General features: G+C 39.5%; 1 protein-coding gene across 1 annotated transcript in view; it reads left to right on the top strand.

Moving 5' to 3' along the window:
- Positions 1 to 7,080: 7,080 nt before the first annotated feature.
- Positions 7,081 to 21,649, top strand: part of glis3 (GLIS family zinc finger 3) — an 82,901-nt gene continuing 68,332 nt past the window's right edge. The window contains exons 1-2 of the mRNA XM_088628596.1: positions 7,081 to 7,363; positions 11,340 to 11,815. Of these exons, the coding sequence (XP_088484722.1) occupies positions 11,431 to 11,815 (385 nt within the window). The 5' untranslated portion in view covers positions 7,081 to 7,363; positions 11,340 to 11,430. The remainder of the gene's footprint in view (positions 7,364 to 11,339; positions 11,816 to 21,649) is intronic.

The raw sequence follows: 21,649 nt of genomic DNA, 5'->3' as shown, positions 1-21,649 counted from the left end.
AATACACTCACCAGACTGGTTCTTAATTTCTATTGTAATCTTTGCAACTGGCTCACTAATAGTATTAATTCCAACGGCCGAATATGTGTTGGCCAAGAAAGGCATAATTATGTTTTCATGGTTACCACCGAGTCCAGCATAATAACGAATCACAGACAGGAACGTGAGGAACTGTATGTCTGCGAGTAACAAAGAGTTGTTAAAAAGTGCCTTGGTATGATAGGACAACCTCGATTGGCAAATACTGTACATTTAAAAATGTCACCAGTTAGATAAACCGTTGGTGCACTTGTAAACTTTCTTAGGATAGATTAAAGCTGAACCCTAACTTAGATTTAACTTCTAGATCTGCCCTAGGTCTGTTTCAAACACAATTCTTAATCAGATTGAACTATGACCTCAGTCTGGACTGGAGAGTGTTTTGTCAGTTCTGTCACTGTAGACACACATGTAAAACAAGTACCACACTTATAAAGACAAATGTTTTAAAACACTCAGACATTGAGGCCAGGTGACTTGAACTGGGACTAGGAGGGAATGGCTTCTCCCTACGATCAATGCAAACATGGCTGATTTATAAATGTAGCGCCAAGTGTAATTTTCTTCACGTTGTCACCAACACATGGAGGTGGCTTGGGAAAGGGATATTTCTTTATTTCTGTTCAGATTTCACTTTAAAATGATGCTTCTGCATGCTGGTTTGTTAGTTGTGACTTCCTAAGCAAGAGAAAAAGACAAACTTTCTTATCACTCAGAAGCAATTATTTTGAAATCTGCCTTAGACATGCCCGGCCCAGTAGACTTCACAGGTCTACAAAAATTGCCAGTTCTAAAAGCATAGGAATTGTACTTTTATTGATAAAGTTAACCAATTTCTCAGTTCAGCTGAGGGACATTTGGTTTTCAAGGGCTGAAGGTTGTTCAAAATTCTATTCCATATAATCTCTGCATTATTTAATTCAACCAGGTCCTTGCTTACCTGATCACAACAAAGTTGTGCCAAGTCTTTTTTGTGATTTAATAGTTACCTATAAAACCTGCTGGACTGGAACTCCTTGGAGAGAACTGAAGCCCTTCTGAAAATGTGTCAAGCACAAACCGTCTGTCAAAGAAGTTCTCAGACTGATTTTCAGCAAAGCCATTTTTAAAAGGATGGTGGCACAGAGGGACCCCGGCCTTCTCTGTTTCCTGTGATGATTCACTAGTGTGCTTTATGAAGTGTCACTTCTGGCTGAACACAGACTGAACTACCCTAGAGCAGTGCCTGCCCTTTCCAATCAGTTACTTCACTCCAATTCTCTATGGGTTTCCAGGCATGCTTGGTTACCTTCAAACGTCATGAAAGGATAAACAATTGGGTTGCCTTGACAACTGTGTAGCAGGGCTGACTGTGTCAACACTCCAACAGCCTGCAAACAAGCTGTGCACAATAGCAGTAAAGGGGACAGAAACACAGTGATGGCGTTTGAATTGTGGCAGCAATTAAGCATTACAAGCCCAATGGGAATTCAAATGTAAATTGACATGTGCTTCTATATAATCAATACACAGATAAAAGGTGTTGCAGTGTGTGCTGAACTGCCCGCCACCTCCTTCTGGTGATGTCATCTGCTAACAGTCCCATAAATCCCTCTGCTTTGGGCAAATGTCAATGTGGCCTGGTGGTGATATCTACAGGCAACTCCGCTTCATCTTGTGGTGCTCATCAAAGATTGGTTTGTTAGCATAAAATATGTAGAACTTTGTCAACATCGTGTGGCTGCTAATAACTAACGCCAACCCTGATAAAATTTCATTTAAAAGTTCCCTTTTTGTGCTTACTAATCAGTGCATTTATACCAGGCCACTTAACAGTGCAAGAATACAATAAAATAGTGTTGTATATCCAGGAAATACAATAATTCAACATAAACATAAGATAAAGGAAGGTACAGAAATTAATGTAGTACTGTCCTAAAATGAATCACAGGCTGTGAAAGTAAAGTCTGCATAAACAAAAGCAACACAATGTCCGGGCACAATTGTAAATCTTTGGATGTAAAGGAGGATCCTGAGCAAGTGGGTCTTGATCATCAGCAGACGCACTCCTGGTATTTATCGGTACCTGGGTTCACAGCACTGCCAGGAGGCTCGATAGTACGTGACCAGGGGTTAAGCACATCTTTGGGTCACTATCTCACCAGGACCCTGTGATTAAAGTTTCTCTTGAACTGAAAGACATTAAACATTGCAGACCTAATTACCTTGCATGGGAATTAACTAATACTGATCAGTCTTCATCTTCCAGCTCTTGATCACAGCAGGTGCACAGATAATTAGAGTTACTACAGAAGATAGAGCAGTTATCAATACTTTGGACTAGATAGGCAAATCCATTGGAACATACTCCTGTCTAATATTTTGACAGGACATTAGGTACAGAGCACAGTATAAGCATTTCATTTGTTTCCTCTATCTTCTTGCTTTAAGCTCATGCTGATTAGTTTTTAAACACGGGGACTTACTGAAAGTGATGACTGGCAATGGCATTAAAAACATTCCACAGGTATCATTTAACATGTTTTTGAATAGGTCCCCCTGTATTAATGGATACCTGAACATTCAAAACAGGTTTAGATGGTCAAATATTCTTGATATCCCCTTTTGTGACAGTTGGCTACATACTAATACTATTTCAATATTCTGACCTTTGTTCTTAGCTCTCACTGTAGAAACCCCAACCCTAATGCTAAAATCAACTGCATGTTGCATACGAGAACCCAGGTTGACAATAGAAACTCTTGTGCACACATTGTTTAAGATTCTATCTTCGTTTTTATAGGATGCACACTGGCTTGAAATTACTTACTCATTAAGGACTGACAATAAGAATGCCATTGATTGTCCCTTTAAAAAGCTGACTCAGCAGTGGTGAGGCATGGCCTTACTGGAAACATACGCACACACATTGTTTCTCCTCCTCTGCAGGCAAGTAACCAACTCATCTCTGAGCATGCCAGACATACAATCCTCCTAGGTCATTCTGTTTCACCACATGCTGCAAGAACAAATGTTATCTAACTATTTCTATAAGAACCAAAGAGTTTATCGCTAGTGGTGTAAAGTTCAAGCACAGCTAGTCTTTAAGAAGAACACAAACCACAGAATGGCATAGAGCCCAGTATTTTCTGCAATGAATGTACCAAACAAGGTGAAAAGGATTGAATGAGTCAAACATACAGCAACTTTTAAAGTGGTCATTGAAAAAGATTAAAATGCCTTTTGCCATGAAATCAAAATGCTACAAAGACCCATTTAGTGTCAAGCCCCGACTGTAGAGCTCAGATTAAATGCTGTCAGTCTCACCCCCTCTTTTTAATGCACTGTTGTTTCATCAGCTGTCTTAAGAGGTATGTGCTCCTCTGCTCTCTCAAGCTGGTACCTGACTAGAGTCTTATTTCTGTCTCTGAGTGTCTTGTTATAGGTCATGATCAGCCAGGACATGAGGCAGGCATTTGGACTAAATCTATATTTGAACCTCCCCAGCTTAGTGGCTGGTTTCACAGCATAAAAAACTACCAGCTATCTGCTGTTTGTCACTCACCCAGGCCCAGCTTCTCAGAATATTCCCTGCAAGTTCATTAATTTACTGGGATAGCAATGAATTAGGTCTTTGCAATTATATAGTGCTTTTCATCCCAAAGAATCCCTATGATTCTTCCAGAAAGGAATGGTGGCATGAAAAGGCATGATGAAATCTTAGGATCAACTACCTGCTCGCATTTGGAACATTTGGACCTGTTCTTGTGTTCCAACACTCACAGTGGAACCATCTCAGTTGCTGTTCTTCTGGTTTCAAAAGCCACTCTTAACACCTTTGGTTACACAACCATCCTACAGTGCTTGAATAAACACACTGGTCTGTCCAGTGCTCTTGACAGCTGAAAGAAGATAACACACGAAAGTTATCGCCTCTTGCTGGACAGAAGCTGCTGAGAACAAAGTTACATGCAGTGTGTCAAAGGGTTGTGTAGCGTCCAAAGGGGAGATGTAAAGATTAATGCCATGCTGAAAAGTAGAAATAAGAAACACAACACAGGTTCCACACCTGGAGAAGCCTCAACACCTGGACCAGTGTGTTTCTTCTTTCTATTTGTTACCTGTAAAGCACCCGCTGATGCAGCTCCCCATTCAAACCGCTAAATATTAAACTGACAATGCAGGCTCTGGTTCCTTTCTTAGGCTGAAGATACCCAGGGGATCCATAAAAATAACTTCTGCCTGGATCTGCTTTTTCTCACACCTCTACATGTGAAGAAGAAAAGGCAATGAGGAAGTCTAAGTACATTCTTCAGCTGTGTCCTGATAATTCAGAGCATTTGCTGAAAGGCTCTAATCACAGCTCCAGAAAGTGGATTTCTTTTGGAAAGTGGCCATTATTGACTTCAAGTGCTGTGAGCATCCTAGGAGTTCCATTGGAGAGTGACCTTACTACCTATTGTGAAATACTTAATTCTGCTACTGAAACATGAAGGCAGGCCCACACTCTCTCTATGATACATGTACCACCTGCCTGGACCATTATTATATTTTGTTTCTTTTAACCACACCTCCTTTATGCTGTGTGTTTTATTGATTTATTTTACGATTAAATAATACTTTTTGGATTGCAGCATATAAAGAGCAAGTAAAGAGGGTCAGAGCACAGACTTGTAGAGAGCATTTGGGTTCGGAAGAGAACATTGAAAAACAGGAATAAGTTTGCAGTGATACAAAAACACAGAAATGCAGTGAAGATAAGACAAGTTAAATTGCTTACAGAAATGTCTCTCCAGACCTGCTTAAAACCTGATTGGTTTCTTATTAACTGAATTAGTCAAAAGTTAACAGTTGTGCATCTATCCAAGTACAGCACACTTCCTTTTAGTTCCATCTGCACTTTGCAGACATTGAGTTAAATATGTCAACGTAATCCTGATCAGACATAACAGATGAAATATTTTATTTAAAGTATTTTAAAATCTGCATCCACTGTTCACTTACAGTACTTATGTTTAACCTGTGATGATCTTTTTGAGATTTTGAGAATTGTGAGACAAAATACTGGCGGATTTTTTGTGCAAATGCAGTATGACCTTTCAGCATTTATTCACAGTAGCCTGATTTATGAAGTGTTAATGATATGTCAATAATAAACTTATAAAATGTCACACAGATAAATCCCCAGGAATTAAACCCAGGGTCCCAACACTGCAAGACAGCAGCCCTAACCACTACAGTATCACCTTGCCACTCCTCCTCAAGTCAAAATGATTCCTATTGTTCTTATTTCCTCTTCAACTCCAACTCCGCCGATGCAGCATTAAGTGTCTTGACAGAAACAGGTCACTAGACAACTCATGTACAGTATACTGAGCCCTATGGGAGGAAGAGACAGAACTCTCCCTCAGCAACCTCCAATTGCACATGCTCCAGCGCCAATGCTCTGGGTTCACAATGGACACCTGAAGAACACACATCCACACCTTGGGAGTTATTTTTCAAATCAAGCTGGTATTGATGAAGAAGTCCAGCAGCCATTGATCACGATCAATAAAACCAAACTGGTGATCTTTCGTGTAGTCATCATCTCTTTACTCTACAGGGCTGAAACATGGATGGTATAGAGGAGACACTTGAAATGACCGGTGTCCTATCAGCAGTGCTGTCTGGGGAAGATTTTTCATATCATGTGGGAGGACAGATGCACCAACTCGTCTTGTTCTCCAGCTGTCAGAATTCAGGCTCCCAAAACAGGTTCTCTTCTCCCAGCTTAGCCAAGGCAAGCACTCCAGAAGAATTAAAAAACCTAAAGCAATGCAAAGATCAGGCACAATCTGAAGAAATACAACAGTAATATCAATTCCTGGGAGATTATGACTCTGCACTGAAACAGATAATGGAAGAATATCTATATCAGAATGAAGTGAGAATGTCAAAGGGAGTTCATCATGACTAGATAGACAGTGCACAACCAAATATTTCCCTAGACAACGTCTGTTCACACTCCCAGGAGTGTACAGATTCTGTATTGACCCATCTTTTCCTGTTTTAAATGACATTCTATTAATCTTTCGCTTGAGTTTTTGTATTGTGGTTGAGCCATTATCCATTGCAAATATCTTTCTCAGCACTTTCAGAATTCTGAACACTTGGATTAGGTTCCCTCATACTCATCTTGTAAGACTAAAGATTTTTAGCTCCTTTACCACCTTTGTGCATGACATGCCTTTGAGGTACAGGGTTTTGAGAATCAGGATTGCTTGCCTTTAATTTGGTATGAGGTGGAAATAAGCTTCTTGTAATGTGAGTTTCGTAAAAAGTATTTTAGAAGATTTATTATTAATGCATTTCAAGTCTTAATGAGATCTAAATGATCGCATTGTATTCGCTTAACATTACTTCCTCTACTGTAAAACTGTACTTTACCTTATGAATACAATTTAATTTGTTAATTTAATTCACCCAGACATGTGCTCAAATGTATTTCCCAAACATGGTCCCAATGTTTTAAAATGGATTACATGTCTCCATCTAAGTGAAACCTGTCACTCACAAACTTACAAAATACCATCCATTCACCTGAGTCATACTTACCTGTTTATAATCTCCTCATCTTTTTCAGGTTATCAGTTTGAAAAGACTGAGATAGTGAACAGACAAGTATGATTAGATAGAACCGTTGGTATGTAGTGTAATTGTGACCTAGAGAAACAGGGGTGAATACATATTAAAATTATTTGAACATCCATCAATTATTTGAATAGCCGCTTGTGCTGGTGAGTGTTACGATAATTATTCGATACCGGTGCTTTTATATGCGTTTGAAAGCGCGTCAGGTGCCACCAGATAACTGAACTAAAGTTCATTACCATCTGCGTCAGTCTAAAGCAAAAATATTACGATCACTCCACAATTCATTGCTGTAAAATGTACGCACTTGCAACAAATCTAAGCCGCTAGGAAAAGTGAAGAAGTACTTCACTCCGGACAACTACTGCCTATCTTCTCTTCCTTCTCGACTGCACAACCAAATAGGTAACTGATTTGCCCGCCCTCTGCGATCATAGCAAACACGCACACAGACTGAAGTGTGCCAGACCGAAGCTACAAACTGACTTTTCAGCGCGACATTACACTGTAAGAACTAGCGGCCGTCCGGACAACAGCCTACACATCAGTGATGTCATCACAAAGTGATGTGATTAGCTGATCCGTTTCTTTCGGGCAAACTTCTGCTCAAGGCAAAGGTACGCGCTCTGCCTGCGGAACAGCCCAGTCAACTCTGTCGCTGCGTTTGAAATGAAAGTGCTCTAAGTTTTGTTCTGGGAGCGATGTTGACCTGGTAAGTAGAATTTAATAAGTTTTCATTGTATCTCATTACAGGAACAAAAAAAATTTACTCGAAATGTCAAAGCAACCGCTAAATCTGTTATTTCTCAAGGTATGTACTGATCAATAACGACATTATGCTGTAGTTTAGCTTTATCGGTCTCGGGCATCAAATGTGTCTTTCGTTTCGGAGACCCGTGGGATCTGCGTCGCTTGGATTTTAATTTAACATTACACTGTTCTTTTCCACCTTCGGCAGAATCTGAACAAACACGGTTACAATCAGCGCACCGGACAGTTTATGCTGTCCGTGGGGAGCAGCTTATTTCATCCTATAAATCTGCGCATCACTCAGAATACACGCACACTGACCGGTCTGCCTACAAACCAGAGCAACAGACCCTGGAGTTCAGATTACTCCTACTGTGTACCTAGGCTACTTCCACGTCCCATTGGAGGCTATTCAAACTTATTTATAATGCAGGGAATGCTCCAACTGTCGGTTACAAAACGTCCTGCTGAGTTTAGAAAAGGTAAAGTTGGCAAATTCGTGCGGGGGTCGGCTGTGGCAAAACTCCGTATAAGAGTAGGTCAACAACGAGAGGAACAGCAGACACCAAGAGGACACAGGAAACGGCTGCTAAAATCACGCAATTTGTGAACTAGTCATGATCGATGACGGTGTTCTCTCGCCAAGTCACATCGTTTCCCCTGCAGTTTGTCTAGGCGACCCGTTTCACTTCTGAAGTTTGAATAAGATTTCATTTACAGCTTGTATACTGACATTGTGGTAGACTACATGTACTAACAGTCGATAGTTATGGATTCTTGCACTTAAAGGCAGTTCAAAAACCGTGCAGGTAGGGTGGCCAAGTTGTGCGCGTACCCTAATGGTTGGAGCGTATCTTTTGATCTTTTGTTGTGTCATTTATCTTAGAACAGTTTGAAATAAAGCTAAAGACAGACACGATAAAAGAGCAACCCACGACTACGGATGGAGTAGATTAATACGGTATGAAGTATCAGTAACGCAATAAGGGTAATACTCAATCTTTAAAGTCATTAAAGCGTCGTGTGACCAGATTGCACCGCAACAGTAATTAATGGTTACGGGTTTTTAAAATTGCCAGATGAAAGAAACAGAGAGTCCCGGTGAGTACTCAGGTTCACTGGCTGAGATGCCAAGTTTTACTGGGGTTAATAGTATACTTTATATAATCCTAAAGAAGCTATTAGATCTCGTTAGTCAGACACCTATACTTCACAACCATCCCACAGTGACCTCCAAATATAAATGTTTTGTTTCTTTTCGCATATTATAGGGCCTTTTTAAGCAATTTGTTTCTTTTTTCTATGGCATTCTCTAAAGTAGTGGGGAAATAATTCGTTTTAAGAAGAGTTTACCGGATACTATCTGACTTTGTTATTGCATCATTACATGTTAAAATAGATTCATATAAATTAAAAGAACACGGTAATTCCAGGCTGAGAAATAGAAACAAAGAACAGTTCGGTGTTGGGCCATCTTCAGGCGTGAGAGATGGAGAGAGGGAGCAGAGACATGATGAAGCAAAGGAGGGCAGAAGAGACAACAGGGGCGAAAGAGTGTCTAAACGACTGGACTCCAGGAGAGGTGTTAAAACTGAAATCCGTAAAGTAATGAAAAAGTAAAAATAAAATACGTTTGATTCCGGGATTGTGCCGTGCTAATTTCGCTTTCAGACACTAGGGGGCACACTCTTGAAGGAATACAGCAAAAGAGGCTGGGCGGTGGTCGAGGGCCAACCCAGCCCACTGAGGCCGATGCTGTAACTGTAGTTACTCAGTGCTGAGCAGGTCTGATTACAAATATTGTACAATAGTATTTTTTTGTGTGTGATTACACATTATTTTATCAAGTCTGTTAGAAATGTTTATTCTAAATCTTTCTGCCTTGAGGATCCTTTTGTATAGTTTTCTCTAAAATAACTGTAAATGAAATAGTTCCATCACCTTTAATTATCCGTGAGTTTCAATACCATATTTTAGTGTTAAATATGCAGTTAGCTGGAAAATATTTGTTGTATACCTTGAAATACACAAAAGGTTGACAATAATATGAATATGGTTTTAGATTATATTTTCAGTGGTGTGGAGTAGCAGTTTTTCCTATGTCTTTGGATGGCCTATACTCTTTAATAAAGAAGACTAGAAATGAGAAGAGGTTAAATCTACTGACTAGCAGTTTGTAATTTGTGGGTCCAAGAATCTCACGTTGTTATTTGTTCAGGGGAGCCCACTTCAGCAACAGATACCAACAGAATCAGGACATGTCCTGTGCTTGTCTTGTCCACACCACCTCAGATATACAGTACAACACCACAGCCTTACTGTATATTAGTGTCCCAGCTAATTTCCCAGCTTCAATGTATATTTCTCTAGATAAAGAGTGCTATTAGCCTCTTAGTGCAGTTTTCTTCAATGCATTGTTTTTGAGATAGGATCCTTATTTATTGATTTTGTAAATGTTTAACTTTGCTCTGACTCCCTTCATGTTCTTTTCTTTATTCTGCTTTTCCTAAAGCTGCCCAGCACCATATTAATGGTCAGCAAGTGTCCACCGTTGAAGTATGTTACCATGGCACCTTTAATGCTAGTCACAGCTCACCAAACAAAGAGAATTCCCAGCATCTTCTCTTGGTACAAAATGGAAACTTAGTTATCTGGAAACATTAACTAGGGAGGCAGTTAATGCAGTAAAGAGAGACTTGTCCAAGGAATATGGAATTGACTTGATGTTGGTCATGATTCTTATTTCTTCTCTTCTCTCAGTATGACATTTCAATCTATATATTCGTCTTGAAAATACTTGCAGTTTTAAGTTAATAATAACTTTCAAGTAGCAATTTTGACCCTAAAGGATGCCATGGGATTTCATTTAGTGTAGTGGGCTCACTTTATCCCCCAGCCACCTGTGCGACACACAGCAGCCCTTCTGTACATCAGGTGGACAAAGTGAAACATTGCTTTACTGAATTAATTTAGGGGAAACATCAAAGAGGACAAATGTTCAAGCCCAGAGTGGACAACACATCATGCCTCTACTCTTCCAAACAGTCCCAGAGGATCTTGAGTAGTACTCAGGATCTCAGTTTAACATCTCATCAGAAGCACAGCACCTCCCCTGTCATTATACTGGACCAATGGTTTGGAAATTCTGGCCCAGATTGAAGAGCACCACCAAGTGCTGCCTCACCAGCATTTGTAAAAAGGAACCTGTCTGTCCTTGACCTTCATCCCAGTACTGACCACGTCCATCTTAGCATAGTTTCTCGGATGTTAATATGAAGTATTGTCAAATGACTTGGGTATGAAAAGCATCTAACAGGGAGTAGGTCATTTTAGGTAGCCCTAACCTGTTTTGGATTTTGTTCAGCAAATACCTGGCAGAAACCTCCTCTTTCTTGTGGAATAGTGTCATGTCTTCTTTCCTACCCACAGTGTAGCAAGAAGTAAGTGAAGTCTTGTTCATTAGACCAGTCTCATGCTGCAGCATTCTGGGCAGTCAGATTAGATTTTCTTCAAAACATACACCTTTATGCAGAATCGTGTGTCCTCCCAGTCCTGCCTTCAGCTGCACAGATTTAAGAAGGCTAAAGTAATTAGGTCAGACTTGGACAGTTTTATCTATTTTTTTCTTGTAGTGAAAAAGTTCAAACTCCCATTGCAAAGGGACTTGCTAAAGTTTGGGTTTGATGGGGTGCAGCTTCATGTGTGCACTGATAATTTCAAGCTTGTTCCACACGATATGTTTTTTGCACAGGCAAGCATCAGAAGCAGAAGGTAATTTAATATAAACTGTTCTCTCTACTTTTGCCCATTTGCACAATTTAAACTTTGTAACATGACAATACTTCCAGAGTTTTAATTTGCAATGCCATGCCAAGCTACACTTCAAATTGAGAAGAGTTTATTTCTCCATTGCTGATTGACTCCTTCTCTTTCAACAGGTCATTAAAGATCCGGCCAGCTGAGTGAAGAGAGAGAGATGATGTTTTGAGTTGTGGGTTGTGTTGCACACAGATGTTCTCATAGAAAAAAATGAATGGAAGAACATGCAGCATCAACTTCCCCGCGTCCAGTGTGCCACATGGGCCTGGCAGGGTCAGCGGACAGCACATCCCCCCTATCAGGGTCCAGGCTGGTACTCCCTGCTCCCCCTCCAGCAGAGCCACTCCCAGCCCGGCCAATGGGAACACTTCCAGCAGCGTCCAAGGCAAGGTGCCGCTGAGCTGCGGGCCTCATTCAGCCACAGTTCCTCAAGCTGGCATGAGAGAGAGTCCTGTTCACCTCCCCACCTTGAGCCCAGGGAGGCAGGTGGTGACCAGTGGGAAGCCGGTGTTCAGTGTTCAGCAGCCCCCAGGACAGCCTTTACCTCCAAACACACAGGACACTGGAACCTGCTTTCACAGCTCTAACCGCAAAGGTACTGTCCAACCGGTCAGCCACTGCGCTGGCACTGAGATCCAGATGTGCTGAGCAGGTGAAACACAGGAAGTCCAATAGGGGTGTTGTCAGCCACAGTGTACAGAGGGTAATGTTAGCTCAAATGTGTGCAATGGCACTGACAGGTACACTGTAATGTTGCTGTTAGAAAAGATGGGTTTAACCTATCCACATGTGGTCAGGGAGAGCCCAGCTCACACAAGATAATGGAAACAAAAGGTCTGGCATATGATGTGGATTGGTGTGTTTAATTCTCCTTGGGGACTTTACAAACATTTTGCTTTTCAAGAAATGGGGACGCAGTCTATAAAGCTAAATATGACCTTGATACAGCATGTTAAGGAATAAATTAGAAATATTGAACTTGAAGCAAAGGAGAATTATCAGTCCCATCACATATTTCATTTTTTTTTAAAAGGAATTCAAAAACCTTTTGTGAGTAATGATCAGGCAGTAAATTTATATGCAGACTTACCACAACCTTCATCAAGGTTGGAGATGATGGTTTTGACAAGGGTTTGGAAGAGCCCTACCTTCTAGAAAAACCTTCTAGCTCTAGGAAAATAAAGGCCCAGAAGACCCATTATGTTGTGAAATTAAAGGAGTAATGTGAAGGATAGTGATACAACAGTGGACATGTTAGTGATACTCTCCTGAAACTTTGTTGCGGGAAATTTTCTTTATGTTTTTACACTTTTGCTATGTCTTTAACCTGCTTTTACTGCTTTGATACATTTCCCTCTGTGTTTATTTGACATAGCATGGTAATCTTTTATAAATTAGCCTGGTAATATTTGTGGAAAGTAAGATTTTAAAAAGCAGAAAGGTTCCAAACATGATGAAACCATTCAGTCTATTCAGCTCATCTAAACATTAGGTGAGCACCTAGTCTGTTCATCATCAGACCATGGAATGGGGGAGGATTATTGCAAACACATTGGCTGAACACATTGGCTGAATCTAGCGTGTTTGGTAGTTTGTTGATTGTCTGAAGATTTTATCTGTATTTTTCTTGAAAGGATGTAGGGTATTGGCTTTGACAGCATGACTGGGTAACTCATGCCAGTGTCCTAAAACCTGGGTGATCCCCTGACCAGAAGAGTTCCCTACAGTCATATAGAGAGCTGTCTAAGATCCGTTCAGGCAACAGGTTGTAGTGACCCATGTGATCTGGGAAGTTTGAGAGGCATAGTCCCTGTTTTTGCCTTTGCTCTTCGTAAAGTCTGAGAGTGGGTTCTTTGCTAGATGTTGTGGAGGAAAAAAGGTGATTTAATCATTTCTGTGAGGCAGTGTAACTCAGTGTTATGCAAATTGGTTCTCTGCTGTCACTTTAAAAGAGCAGTGATTATAAACATAAGTGGCACTTCTTACCTCCAAGAACCAGAAAAGTTGAACTTTTACCATTCCTGAATTATAAGCCAACTAAAATTCAACTCAAAATGAACACAGTATATTAATTTCAAACAAGTGCACCTCCTTTTATTTTCATGGATTTCCTGGCAGTTGGGTTGCTGGCTTTTTGTCCAGGAGGCAGCATTTAAAAAGTTTTGACATCCAGTTATAGCAGTGATTTGGGCTATCATTTGGTTGGGGCTACGTATTGTGTTTTAAAGTAGGCTACCCCAAAAATTAGTTAGTTTGTTGAAACCCTTCTTCATTTTGGTAAAAAGAATCAAATAAATAAATACGACTCAAATAAAGACTTAAATAAAACTTGTCCTTTTCACAGGATTTAAGGACATAAAACAAAACACAAACAGAAATAGATTCAGAATTATGAGGAAAATTTTATATGAAGACTATTGTTGTCATTATTGTCTCTTGTGTTGGTACAATTGCATGTTAATGCTTTTTTGGAATAACAAAATCAAATCTGTTCATCCCCTCATGGAATAATGAATAGTTTTTCAGCTGATTGTGTCCATATTCATAAGTTTGTATGAATTAATGGGGTAGAAAATAGTACAACAGTACTGTTGTTGCTTTATAAGAAGAAAAGGCAAGCCCGAACAGTTTTGAAGGCCTCTGTCCTAGTTAAACATTACCATGAACTTGCAGTAACACACACAATTGGTTTTGGAGAACAGTTGCATTTATATTTTCAAAATATCTTTGCCGCAAAGAATTTGTAGCAACAGCAATGTCCAAAATTCAACATGCCATAAGCAATTGTAAAGCACACTCATTCATCCTAGTGTAAAGGACAGGTGAAGGTGCATTTTATGTGTGTCTTAATTACTGACTCTTAATTTTTAAAGAGCATATTCATACTTCCTGGTACGTTTTGGCTTCATTTTGAATTATATGTTCGTCTGAGCTCTTGTACTTTTACTTACACTTAGAAACACTCTGACACTTTGTTAATGTGATGCGTAATATAAGAAAAACTGGTTTGTTTTCTCCCAATTGTATTCAGTAGTTTTTTTCAGGTTGGGGAAACCTGAATCATGCCTGAAGTCATGTCAGTTGTAATTATAGAATCCTAAAGAACAGAAAACTCTGTCAAATCAACAGGCAGGTGTTGCTCTTATCACAGTCTGAGGAGTAAGCTGCAATTAAAAAAGACTCACTGAGTGATTGATATTCTTTCAAAATGTTCTGTGGACTCAACTGTATAGCTGTCTTCATCAAAGGCATGTAGATCAGCAGTACTTCAATACTAAAATGATTTTTTAGCCATAAGAGTTTTAACTCATCAATCGACTTTTTGTTTGTGAATCACATTGAATATATAAAGTAATAAAAAAGCAAGCTGAGTGTATTTTATTTCTGTTTTAAATTGAACTGCTACAGTCCCAATCTTTAAATTCTGTACTATTAGTAGTAGTAGTAGTAGTAGTAGTAGTAGTAGTAGTAGTAGTAGTAGTAGTAGTAGTAGTAGTAGTAGTAGTACTGGTCTAAATCATAAATTAATTTACATCTTTCTAGCAATGCAGTATACATGTTATTGTGGCTTCTGCCATTCGGATGGACATTTTTGAATCTTCAATAATGCAGACGTATAATTTTCATTTTATTTCATGTTTGTTAAATTGTTCCTCTAAGCAATACCTTTTGTGAAGATGGAGGGTGAATTAAATGCACATCTCTATAATAATGGTTGGTTTACAAGTAAATTTGTCTTCAGTACCCACAATGGCTTCTTTCAATCTGTCGGTCTAGCCCTGTACTTGGCCTTTTTGTTGTTTATTGAGTAAAGTTTTTTTCCCCCATCCATAATTTTTCAGAAGGCTGGTTTTGGGTGAATTGTGCTTCCCCATGCTTCTGCTTCTTTGCGCTCGGGAAGCAGTGTTTTAGGAGGAGTGACGGAAGTTTGTTACAGACCACTGCTACTTACTGTACCGCTGAGGGGGAAGGAGAGCCAAAGCCAGTAAGTAATGAGACGGTATGTTCAGGGGCTGGAGCTGGTTCTGCATCAGGGCTCCAGGAAAACAGGTGGGGGGGGGGGGGGGTCTTGCGGAGGGGAGAAAGTGAGTTAATTGCAGCAGCAGTACTCTTACAGCTTTGCCACTCAGCAGGTTGTGTCAACTGCTCAACGCCAAATCCCTGTGGGAAAACAAATATGGCAGTACGTTTCTGGAAGGCTTTTTTTCGGTTCTGGACTTTTAAGATGCTAAAACGTAAGAATGTAAGCAGATTTGTTGTTTAGAGTTGCCGGTTCCTTGGAGTTGAATAGAAAAAGAGCATGTGAGAAACGGAAACTTAGAATGCTGTTGTGGCTACTCGTTTGCTCACGTCTCTGAAACAATTTGTAATCACAGTTCTACATAACACGAGTTCACTTGTTTAACGGTTTTATCCCCATATGTGGGGTTTTTGAAGTGACTAAATAAGGATACTACTGCCATAAGCAGTTCCTTATAAAACCCTGCAAGATTTTTATTTATGAAATTTTACTACAGATGCAGTCCGTACACCTTCACCTCAGCATGCAGAGAAAACATGCCTCCTTTTTGCCTTCTGAATTGAGCTAGTTCTGACACTTTAGAGCCTTTAGATAGGTTTCTGGTTTCAATTCTGCTTTGAAAGATTTGTCTCAATAAAATTATTCTGGCACCTTGACAATACATAATCTTTTTCGTTCAAACAGACAAGAGTTCTTGTTTTTCCTGACCTGACAGCTAGAAAGGTGAAGATAGTCTTGGAAAAAAAGTCTGTGCAGCTGATTGTGTTACGGAGCAGTTTCAACTCATTTCAGACCTAAATTTGCAAGAATTTAATTTTCTAAGAGATCAATATAATACTGTGTGTATGTGTGTGAATCGTTTTGTTCTACCTGTAACAAATTCAGGTGTTAAAAATATCTTGGGCTGCCCTTCAGACTCAGGCAGGTCATAGTGTATGCAGCTGACTTTGATCAACTCCAACATTCCTGCCAGATTAGAGATTTGAGTTTAGGACTATTGTTTCATTAATTGCTCTGACCCCTCTACTTGTCATTTAGTACCTTCACTTTGCTTTCAGATATTTGAACTTCAATTATGTCAAGGAGGATTAGGATCATATCAGAATACAAGAACACCAGACAGTGTGTGCTAAAAAAAATTGTCCCCTAGGCCTAGTTCACCATTTTATAGTTTGTCTTTTTGTTCAAAGTGCTGTGTCTCGTCAGAAAATATTCCATCACCAAGATATTAAACCAAAACTTAAAAGTTAACATAACAGGGAAATCGTTCAAGAAATCTGTGGATTGGTTAGATACTAACTACTCAACAGGCTAGAAGGGCCAGATGGCCTGTCATTTGTAGCTGTTATTATGTTCTTAAAGGTTATTGAATCTTTACTCTTATGTGTTGGAAAGTTTACCTGATTTTGCAGCTTTAACTATTATGAGCAACAATATTCTCCATGCTGCATTCATATAAAATCCTCTAGAGCCTCTCAAAACTGGATGTGTACAAATTCAAAGTGTAAATTTGAAGAAGAAGAATGTGAAGCACATAATGAAATGAGATATCAAAAACACTTTTTTTTACCGTTTAAACATTTAATCATACAGACCATAGTTGGGTCCAAAGGGGTCTTGGTACTGTAATACTTGTGTGTGTCAGCAGTGAAACTGCATGTTGATTGGTGGAGGGCTGAGCGGGAATAACGGTTGCTCAGGGTAACAGGCCATGGTGATTTTAGGAGCTAACGGGTTCAGAGTTATAGGTAAAAAAATAAAGAGTTTGTTCAAGTGTCACATCATCGTCCTGGGTTGTTAATTTCTACACTATGTGTGTACAAGAAACAAGACAGGTACTGTACATTCGGCTGTGGAGTGAAACATGACATATCTGTCAGTTTCCTCAGGGTTTTAATGTTCAGAAAGCAGCTCTCTGGGAACACCATTCCTCCTGAGTGAAAATGGCTGAAAATTCTCTTTCAGTCAGTAAATTTTCAGTCAGAGTTCCATGATGGTGGTGCGCACAGACGCAGAGGCTAATCCAGGTCTGGAAAAAATGGTGTTGTTCCTGTATTAAACAGTGGTGATTTAATTTCTTTGACATGAAACAATTTTCTGGTTATATCAGTATAGTGTCTGCATTTGAAGGCCAGATGTGTGAGGCACCTTAGGGATTCTCACTCTCACAGTCCATTCTAGTATCAAAAATAGGGAGATTCAGACATACTTGAGAGTCCTCGTTCTCCACAGAGACCTGTGGCATCATCTTGCGTAGTGGGTATCTGCTTGATGGAAGGAAAGCAATCTCTGGGTTTGGAATTAGCAATTGCTGGGTTGAAATCTAATCTGGCCCTTACAATATGTCTGCCATTGAATGAGTTTGGGTTCCGTTCTCACAGAACTGCCCAGAATTCAAGAATTTCCTTCAATGGCAGACTTTTAAGGAGTGGGTCCTGAGGCAGCCAGGGTTCTAACTGGTATGGTGCTGTGTGTTATATCCCTCTGTCTGCTTTACATAGTGTTGCATAGTGTTTTAGCATTGTTTCTCAAAATGGATAATTACCCTCCCTTGGTGCTGGTGGTCTGAGAGCTCAGATTTCCAACTGACAGAATTATGACTGAACAGAACAGAAAAATATAATTACAATTTATGATTTTCATTGGATTATGGTTTGGGCCCAGCCTTGCCTCTTTCTCTGGGCAGATCCTAATGTCAGGCAAGATACAGTATCCTGGGGGATCGGACCTTATCTTGGGTTGCATTGAGTGTAGTGGACTTTCTAGAGAACCTTACTCAGCAGTTTCTATAGTGTGTATATTGTACAGTATATTGTGTGAAGCACAGTATAGCTTTTGAAATATTTTGGAGAAAAACTACAATACTTAAAATACTTAAGACCAAGTTGATATATCATCCATCCATTTTCTAACCACCTTATCTAATACAGGGTCATGGAGAGCCAGAGCCTATTCCAGCAAGCAATGGGCACAAGGCGAGATACGTCCTGGATAACACACCGGTCCATCACAGGGCACAATTCTATGATTTTAGGGATGAAAGCATTTCAAATTAATTTAAAATGCACTATTTATACTTTTGGAAGGTATTTTTGCAAGGAAAATGCAACATATCTTTCAGAGTGTATTAGAACTTAAAACAAACATTGCAATGTGTAAAGTACATATTTATTGAATCAGCTATACAGTACCTTAGTTGTCTTAAAATGTTGGACTGTTCTGTGTGAATTTTGCATGCAGTTATTACTAGGAGTTTTAGCAGTTGCTATCGAAATACGTTCCTGATCCTGACTGATAGGCTGACGTGTTAATTGTACTGAAATAGAATCTGAGTCAATTTGTCTTTCTCATAACATAACAGCATGAATTTGATGCACACAACTTGATCACAGCAAGGATTTTCCTCAGAGAAGAACATGTTTTCTCATCTTCTCCCACCCACCTAATTCCACACATTTTCAAAAACATTTTACATGAAATAAAAGCTGAATTTCAGGATTCAGAAATTGTATATTAATGTCATTGTGACCCCCCATTATGTACTCTGGTACATAATGTGGACAAAAATATAGTGAAAGATTTAGTAGGTTTATGTTTGCATAAATCTGTGACTATTTGAAATAATAACAGAATTGCATATATTTCACTCAAGAATAAAGCATATTTGTATTATAAAGTACCTTTTCTCTTTTTTTTCCCATGTTTTTTTTGGGGGAAATTCTATCACCAGCTTTGCAAATCAAAGCTTTGCAATTCTCCAGAAAACCTTTTTTTCAAGGCTCCAGGCAAGCATTATCTGCTGTTCTTGCTGCAGCTACTGTATCAGCTCAGCCCAAAGAAAACGAATTCTTTGATATCCACACTTCTGCTTAAATGTACAACTAGAACCTTTTTCTCATGCACAAAGAAATATTCATAAAAGTCACATCAATAGAGATGTCTGGCCTAAGCCACTCCATTACAATACCATTACAGTAAGCGAAAAAGCAATCAAGGCACTCTCTCTCGGTCACAACTCTCAACTGCACTGTTACACTCTTCTCAGTAGAAACATCCCTCGATTATCCCCAGTAACCACAGCAGATAAATGAGTATCATGGAGAGGAAGAAAGCCACGTCAACCTACCAATCAAATCCGATGATCAACTTCACTGCATCTCTCTCGCCTTCTGATCCCTCTGCCTTACCCTCAGTGAGAGTCTTGCAGCCATTCTGGTTCTTTTGCAGGAAATCATCATTACCTATTTCTGTAGTCAACAGGCTGCTTAAAACCACATTTCCATTGTTATATGAAGTACTTAGTGATTATTCACTTAAACACAGATTTGTATGATTTGGTTTTTCAGTTAAAAAGTAGAATAATAGAATACATTTTGTATTTCTGAGCAAAAGACTGGAACAATTGACTGGAAAAAATAAAAGAACCTGTAAGTTTCCGTTGGTCCTCAATGTAAGTCAGACACTTTAAAGAAGATGACATGTTGAGGAGTGTGGTGGGCTGGTGCCCAGTGGTGGTTAACGTTTCTATAGTGTAACAGTGGAGCTGGACACTGTGACTACCCCTGCAGCTAGGCAGGGTATTAAGGAGTACTGTAATGCAATATGTGCATATGACCAGGAAATGATTTGTTTTTCTCTGAATTTAAGTATATACTGTAGGTGTACAGTACTTGACATTTAAGGACAAAGAAATAAATAGAGTTAAAGCTGTGTTTAGATTTTTTTCTATTTGAGGGACAGCCAGTTTTGGAATTTTGACACTAATGCCCTGCAGATACGCTATGGCCAACATGCCAGTCCCTGTGTACAGGGAGCAGCATGACTGAGGCGAGTGGCAGGAACTGAAGGAGTCTGTCCAGGAATGACTCATTGAATTGGGGGCTTTTATTCTGCCTCTTATTCACATTCACACTGTGCAGCCATTTGGAAGGTAGCTAGACCCTCCTTAACATGAAGGAATAAGGTTTTTTGTTAAGATGATAAAGCTCCTGGAAAATTCCAATTAATTAGCACGTCTTGGACTCATGAAAGAATGAAACTGAAAAGAGAAATGCCTGTAGCTCTGAGAGCAGTGTAAGTCCACATGGACAATGCGGGTTTTAAATATTTGTGGCTGTTTGTATAATTTTCCCAGGCTTTGCCTTCAGTGACTAGAGCCGATAAGTGGGGGGTACAAGTGGAGGGTTTTGTTGGGGGTCATGATGTAATAAAGCTGCAGTTCGACACATACCCCAAAAGGGACTATTTGAAGAATGTCATCGAGGGTGAGCTTACAAAAGTCAGTGTGATTAAAACTTTTAGAGTAACTAACTTAAAGGCAGAGTGATAATGACAGGCGCTTGGCTCAGTAGATTAGATACCTGCCTGTGCCAAGACAATACACAATTCCTATGTTTTATCTTCTTAACATAAATACCTTTGTTTAACACTGTGAAGCACACAAGCACATTTTCAGTCTATCAGGGTTTAATTTTAATCTAGATGTATAATTTTTCTTAGTTTGTTAAATATAGAACATGAACAATTCAACACATAAAAAACCAGCAGAGCCATGGATTTTCAGAGTGCCTCTTCTCGTCAATTGCAAACTGCTGTATGCTGTATTTCCTTTTGTATTTCCTGAGTATCCCATGACAAGAACTCCATGACTCCATGATTGCGCAGGCAGGGATATACAGTACTGTAGTGAGGCAGATTTGGGTGTTTCTCTGTTCGTCTGCCGCCTTTCAGTTTTATAACCTTTGTGTTACCAGAAAGCAGCATCTTGTAGCGTACGCGAGTGACATGAGATGGACACGTGAGGTCAAAGCAGTTTGTATCCACCAGGCTTCACACCAGCTGTAAGGACTATCTCCTTCCTTCCCTTCAAGCATTTTTTGCGTCTACAGAATAAACAATGTTTTCTTCAGGTCTTAGAATTGAGGCTCTGAATTCAGTACGCAGAAGACGCACACCCTTTCTCTGTGGAAGTACTGTACAAGATGAGAGTTTGAAGCTAAGAATTATTCTGGCACGTAAAGGATATAATTTAAATCAGCTATGTCGCTTGTTCCTCATGGAGTCTTTTTAATTTTGTCAGATTGCTGAGTAGCTCCAAAAACCGTCCTTGGGTTAAGCACTCCAACCTCTTTCAGGAATACTCTCATTTACACATGGCATGTTCATACTCCACTTCACCACAATATCAGTTGACAGCCACAATCTTGAGTTCACTGCAAACCTTTTCATTTAAATTTATTGATATTTATCCAAGCATAAAGCTTTTAAATGAGCCATGAAAGCAAAAAAGGACTAAGCTAATTAACGGAGCATAAAGGCTCTCTGAACACAAGTTTATGTGGAATTCTATTATTTGTGTTTCTTTCAAGTTAAACCTGGACAAAAGCTGTGGTAAAACATTTTTCAAGC

The sequence above is a fragment of the Lepisosteus platostomus genome, chromosome 4 (assembly GCF_059453375.1).
Source record: "Lepisosteus platostomus isolate fLepPlt1 chromosome 4, fLepPlt1.hap1, whole genome shotgun sequence".
Taxonomy (NCBI): Eukaryota; Metazoa; Chordata; class Actinopteri; order Semionotiformes; family Lepisosteidae; genus Lepisosteus; species Lepisosteus platostomus.
The sequence above is the reverse complement of the archived record's forward strand: the minus strand, read 5'-3'. Positions and strand labels throughout refer to the sequence as shown.